Source organism: Triticum dicoccoides, chromosome 5A, assembly GCF_002162155.2.
Source record: "Triticum dicoccoides isolate Atlit2015 ecotype Zavitan chromosome 5A, WEW_v2.0, whole genome shotgun sequence".
NCBI lineage: Eukaryota > Viridiplantae > Streptophyta > Magnoliopsida > Poales > Poaceae > Triticum > Triticum dicoccoides.
The window spans coordinates 524859261-524866082 of record NC_041388.1 but is presented as its reverse complement, the minus strand read 5'-3'; the positions used below and the strand labels follow the sequence as shown (position 1 = coordinate 524866082).

The 6822-nt window shown below is 47.9% G+C and overlaps 1 protein-coding gene across 1 annotated transcript; it reads right to left on the bottom strand.

The window, feature by feature from the left end:
- Window positions 1-332: 332 nt before the first annotated feature.
- On the bottom strand, window positions 333-2343 carry LOC119302501 (serine carboxypeptidase-like 2). Its single transcript, XM_037579532.1, has one exon. The coding sequence runs from the start codon at window positions 2097-2099 to the stop codon at window positions 675-677; it is 1425 nt and encodes a 474-aa protein (XP_037435429.1). The 5' UTR covers window positions 2100-2343; the 3' UTR covers window positions 333-674.
- Window positions 2344-6822: the final 4479 nt, after the last annotated feature.

The window sequence follows — 6822 nt, the reverse complement described above, 5'->3', positions numbered from 1 at the left end:
ACACTCTCTTTAGGCCTTGCGTGTTCTAAATGGGCAATGGATTATCCTGCTCAAGTGTCACGTAAAAACTTTTTTTTTTTGCGAGGGAAGTGTCACGTAAAACTTAGGGCCATTAATGCAATAGAACCATTTTTCATTGGTACAAACAATGGTGGACATATCCTGAAAATTTTGCTCGCTTCAGTTGAATCCAACAAACAATTCCAATAAGTTGGAGAACAAGGGGAAGAAGAAGTCACCTTCGTCTTCGTCGCTGTTGCACACCATCATAATCTGCTATGTCATCCCGGTTTATCGGTTCATTCATACCCATCCGGTCACGGGAACGCAAGTACGAGAAGAGAATGGGGTTGCTCACTCTTTCGTCTCATGGCTCGTCTGTTTTCGCTAACTGACTGTATGTAGACGTACGTACTACGTACGTGGTCTCGACCCCATGCATGGAAAGACTCCATGGAACTCTCCAGGTTTTTCTGACTTTTATTTATGTCTTCGTCCTCTCGTGCGCTGGTGCGCATGGCACTTCAATCAATAGTACGACACCGTACATGAAATGATGTGAACAGCTAGCCCTGGTCCAAATCGAATTATACATACGGTACACTCATTTGTACTCGTAGGCAGTATATAGTACTCCGAGCGATGGCAACGGAGTGGTGAGCCGGATCAGAGGCTCAGAGCCTGCCGTCGGCGGAGGTCCACCTGTCGAGCATGGCGAGGCACTCCTTGGGGCGGTACTCGGGCGCGGTGTGGCCGCCGCCCTTGACGGTGGCGAAGGTGAGGTTGTGGGCGTACTCCGTCGTGAAGCCCGCGACCTGCCGGTTGGCGTACCACGGCCGCCACGGCGCCACCGCGGGGTACCCCAGCGTCCGGATCCACGCCTGCGTGCCCACGAAGGTCATGTCCATGTCGTGGTCGCCGTTGTACACCAGCGCCCGGTAGCCGCGCCGCGTCAGGTTGGTGTGGTAGGGCACGGTGCTGGCCACGTCGTGCCGGAAGTGCGTCAGCGTCACGCACCGGCTCCACGCGCCGACCGACCCCTCCCGGATGCCCAGCGTCGCCCTCACCTCCGCGTCGTCCGCCCAGGCGTACGACAGCCGGTACCCGTTGTCCCGGCACTCCACCGGGAGCGCCAGCCGGTCCGCCTCCTGCACCAGCAGCCTCGCCGACCGTCTCCTCGTGCCCGTGGAGAGGATGCTGCTGATCGGGGTCGGAGGGCGCAGCGCCAGCCCGCACATGGGCTCGAGGATGTGCACCGGGTTGACGGCGAAGGTGGCCATGGTGATCGCCATCAGCGCGTTGGCGCACTGCGCGTTCCGGGGCGTCGTCACGAAGTCCCCGCCGCAGCTACCCTTCGCCGCCTCGTAGAGCTCGTCGGAGATGAGCCCCATGCCGTGCATGAAGGGGATCTTGCCGCCGGAGTCGTACTTGTCGTCGGTGCCGGCGTTGCCCACCAGGTAGCCCTTGAGGTTCAGGCCTCCCTTATCCGGCTGGTCGGCGATCTCGAGCGCGGCCACGGGGACGGTGTACCCGGAGTAGGAGTCGCCGCCGATGTAGAGCGGGTTGGAGGCGAACTCAGGATGATCCGCGATCCACCGCTGCAGGAAGACCCGGAGGTGCGTGCCGGTGCCGGTGAGGCTGACGTCGAGGCCCTCCTCCTCGCGCGCGTAGGAGAAGCCGGTGCCGACGGGCGCGTCGAGGAAGATGACGTTGCTGACCCGGGTCCACGAGTCCTCGAAGTAGACGAGGCGCGGGAAGCCCTCGGTGTACCCCGCCACGTCGAACTTGAGGGGCCCGATCTCGAAGAGGAGCCCGGAGAGCGCGGAGCAGCCGGGGCCGCCGGTGATCCAGAGGATGAGCGGGTCCTCCCGCGGGCTGCGCTCCGACTGGATGAAGTAGTAGAAGAGCTCGGCGCCGTGCGCCTCGTCCACCTCCACGTACCCGGTCTCCAGGGCGAAGGGCAGCGGGCCGTCGAACCCCTTGACGTGCGTGATAGTGTTCCTCTCCTTCCCCGCCGCCGCCGCCGCGTGGCCGTGGCCGGCGGTGACCACGAGGAGCAGCAGCAGCAGCAGCTTGGCCATGCCCATGCACATGTCCATCTCGAAGCAAATCAGCTGGACAGCGGCGCTAGTGTGCGGAGGAGTGGAGGCAGCTAGTATGTTGCAGCGTGCGAGTGCAAGTGGCGACGCCGTCCGTCCAGATGTAACAAATCTGCCGGCGTGAGCGTGAGGACCTAAGTGGATCTTATCGAGATGAACGGCGCGCACACGACATATGTACGAGAGGTGCGGTGCGGTCACTGATCACGTAAGCTACTTGGCTGGTTTCCGGAGAGCCCGATCAACAACCTCGATCGACAATTCATAGTACGTCCGCTTGCCCGAACGGTGATGAGAAGTAACCTCGCGACCGCGACAGCATACTACGCCCCGCAATTTTCTCCGTATGATTCCAAAGATGCGATCCTGACCGTTTAAAAACACTTCACTTCCCCCGCCATATTCTAATTAAGTTTAGTCTCTCTCTCTCTCTCTCTTTTTTTTTTGCGGGTGAAATTAAGTTTAGTCTCTCGACTCGTCATCTTCTTTTTTGCGAGTGTCGGCTCATCTATTGTATTATTCACCTGCAGAGTGCAGAGTGTAAAAACCGTTTGGATTTTTGGCCCTATGTTCAGACTGAAAACAGTTTGATACAGAGAACCAAATAGTAATAATTGGATGGTTAGAAGAACTCCAATAGCTCTCCAACCCTTCGCGTAAATGTCGTTTTACTGGATGTCCGTGTAATTTAGGATAAGTTGTCTCACAGCTACTTTTCTCAGTTCCGCTCTCTAAAGTCATTTTTTCTATTTTCCTTTAAACAAGCATACAAATGGCCTAGGGCCCGCGTCAGTGACAGGGGCGAGCAACGACGCGGCTTGGGGAGGCACGATGGTGAGTGGTGGTGCAGGGCGGCGCGTATCAGCGGTGGTTCGGCGAGTGGTGTCGCGTTGCGGCGGTGACACGGCATCGGGACGAGGCTCGCACCCTAAACTTTCAGGCGGTTTTCTGTCCGCCTAAATATCTAGAAAGGGCCATCTTTTCGCAAAGCTGAGAGAAGTTGGGGCAGGATCCCCTAAAAACAGGGGTTTACGGGATCTCTTGTAGGGCAATTTTTGCCTCAACTTTCCGGTAGTTTTTCTTACAAATAGAAAAGCTATTGGAGTTGCTCTTAGAAGGGCGGTCGTACCCCGGGCTATCAGGGGTCAAACCTCAGGTAATGCACATTAATTTATTTTCACCTAAAGGCAATGTCCTTGTCAATAGCTAGAGTATGTGGTGACTTCATCAATTTTGAAGCTCCACAACTCCGCCCCCATCCTCCTCGGCAGGTGTTGTGTGTTGTGTGACTGTATGCATGTGTGAATCTACCTTGTAACTCCTTGGTGTTTCTAAAAAAACACTGATGCATATGATCGTCTAGTCAACAAGATGAGTTAAGAAACTCAGCAAACGAGGAAAAGATTGATAATTTTCTTTGTCAAAAACAAAGATAATTGAAAAGAAAACTAGGGGGAAAATCCTTTGTGGAAAACTAAGATAATTTGAAATGGAAACTAGGAAAAGGTCATTTAAAAAAATCTATGCGACCAAAAACAAGAAACCAGTTTTGTACAAAACTGCAAGCTTACAGAAGGATATTTTCACTTGAAATTGATAAGAAACATCTATATTGATAAGATGTTAAGAAAAATGTGGAACAAAAAGATTCTAAAAGTTTTGAGAACTTTTAAAAATAAAAAGTTGCTTATATCTAGTCCGTTGTTCAAACTAAAAATAGTATGATAATATCACGACGCCATGAGTTGTGAAACTAGGGCAAATGAAGTAGAAAAGAAACAAAAGAATGAAATATTGAAAAGAAATCTTTTGTCGAAAACTTAACTAACTCAAAAAGAAAACAATGAAAACTGATGTTAAAATTTATAAATATATGGAAACAAAAACAAGAAACTAATCGTAAACAAATGTATAAAATTATAGAAAAAGGATACTTTAAAACTAAAATTGTCTAGGAACATCTATAAACATATCAAAATTTCAAAAAGTTTTAGATAATGAGGAATATTCCAAAATACGAGTAAAAATGTAAAAAGAAATGTCTACATGGATTGTTTTTGTCTAATTCAATTCTTTTTTAGAATATACGTGTGTTAGGCACAAATTCCTAGGAGATCATTACAATCTCTTATACTTCCTACAAAGTTAGTACAAAGTTGGGTCATCTATTTTAAAACAGAGCGAGTATATTTTAGCTCCTTATTAGTCTTCAAGTATCTTGTTTTCCCAACATTTTGTTGGCTAATTGTATGTCTTTTGCGTGAACATGCGGCTGCGACCTCGTCGTCAAAAGGAAAAATAATTGGGTAATTGACCAACTTCTAGGCATTTGTTAATGTCTTCAGAAACAAGAATGGCCAATGCAGAGTTGGGACACCAAGCCAATAAGTTGAGAACCTGCTGGCTACTACCAACCTCAGTGAACAAAAACGGAATTATAACAAGATGTTTAACGTGAGAGAGGGGTGGGGGAAACAATGCTTTCTTATTTGTGTACACTCATATGGAGCATCTGTCCTACAATGGGAAAAGGAAGGAGAAAATTGTTTGTTTGGTTCTGTCGAGAGGAGTAGAGAGAAGCGTGGGGACAACAAATTGTATACGGCCGGCGGGGTGGGTGATGAAAACTAGGAGCGAGAGATCGTTCGACGGCGACCGGGATATGCATGTATGGCCAGGGACAGGGTCAATCAACAGATGTTGCAGGACGTAGTGCATTTGTTTTGGCTTCTCCGCTTGTCCTTTACTCCTTCCTAGGCACTAGGACGCGTACTCTGCCTAAACGGCACCGCTAGCATATGTTCGTCGGATAGCTAGCTAGCGCCACTGGTGGATGGACAGAGAGGTTCGCGTTCCGTATCCATCACTGCCATCTCCTGCCGAGCTACCTACCGGCTACCGAGACCTTTCGAAACTTGGAAAAATCATGGAGCGGATCACTTCTAGAATCCTGGCGATAGACGATTTTTAGTACTCCTTTCGTCTCATAATATAAAAGTGTTTTTTATACTATCATAATATTAAAAATATGCGCCTAGATATAAATCGACTGAGATTTAACCAAGTCTTAATCAAATGACATAACATGCAAGAGAAAAAAAACTGAAGAAAAAATTTACACAGATCTCGATATAAAATCTTATAGATACACATTGATTGAGGCTTGACGAAGTTTCAGTCGACTAATATTAGCAAGACTGATATAAAAAACACTTTTGTATTATGAAACGGAGAGAGTACACTAGTGAAGCATCCGGACTCGGAGGATTGAGATGTCAACAGAGATATGATGCCATATTTCCTGCAAAAAAAAAAGATATGATGCCATATGAAGAGGCAGAGCGTTGGCATGCTAAGAGGCGACACATCCAACAAATGAATGAGCCCCCTCAAAAAAAAATGAATGAGCATCCTTGATATGCGAATGTTAATACGGACGTGTGGCAGGAAAACTACGTGGCAAGGTAAGGGTGGCACGGACTAGAGAGAAGTTTATCTAACACCATCGTTAATTGAATATTTTAGTGAAGATACCACAAGCATAATCTTTTTCAATAAAATCATCACATAATAAATCAACAAAACCTAAAGTCGTTTCAGTTACCCTTCTAACTTGCTCCCTCTTCTAAATACAAGTCTTTTTTAAAGATTTCCAGATTATATGCGGATGTATAACTTACTCCCTCTTCTAAATACAAGTCTTTTTAAAGATTTCCATACTATATGCCGATGTATATAGATGTATTCCCTTCGTTCCGACGCAGGTATAGATGTATCTAGATATATTTTAGTTCTAAATACATTCATTTCTACGACGAGTAATTTGGAACGGAGGGAGTATTTTATAGCGTACATTCACTCATTTTGCTTCATATGTAATCCATATTGGAATCTTGAAAAAGACACAGATGGAGTGCCTACTTTAAGAGCATCTTCCCCCGCCTCAAAGGACGCCCCCCAAGACAACTTTTTAGGCTCGGTTTTAGGCTCGGACTACGCTTTTTGCCGAAAAACGGCTCAGTCACGCCCCCAGGGCGTCGAAATAGCGGCGGCAAACCCAAGCGAAACCCAGCGCGTTGGGGGGCTCTTGGGGGCGCCGGTGGAAGTTTCAGCGAATCGTATCACCTCACATGTCCTTTTTTTGGCCCACTTAATCATTTCCCTCACAAACTTTTGGTTGGAGTGAGGTATGGCTGAAAAGATGCCTCCCCATGCACCCCTATTTCGCCGGATGAAGCATTTTGGCCCCCAAGACACAAACTTTTTTGCTTCGGTGGTATTTTTGGGGGCTCCAACGGCTAGAGATGCTCTAAGTACATACGGCCCAAAGAAAGGCAGCTATGATACAAATGAGTAAGATTTGTGTTGTTTTCTGGATCGCATCTTTGAACAAGCAATGATATATTTTGCTCATCTGAATCACACACAAGGAGCAGTTTTTTATTCTTAAAACCTCCTCAAACCAGTGAGGCTAACAGACATGACCAACATGAGCAAAGCTAAAGCGCCACATCTTGAAAATCATACGCAAGTAGCACTAGCAACATGAACAGCACCAGCAGTGCAACAGCAGCAGTTATAATCCCACATCACACAAACACCAGCTGCAGCCACAGCCACAAAAGACGGTGATATTTTGCCCCACATGATCAGGTCAAACATGGGTGCTTCTTCGAAACCCAGGCCCAAAGCGCGGCCCATAAAAAAAAGGTCAAAAGCAGCG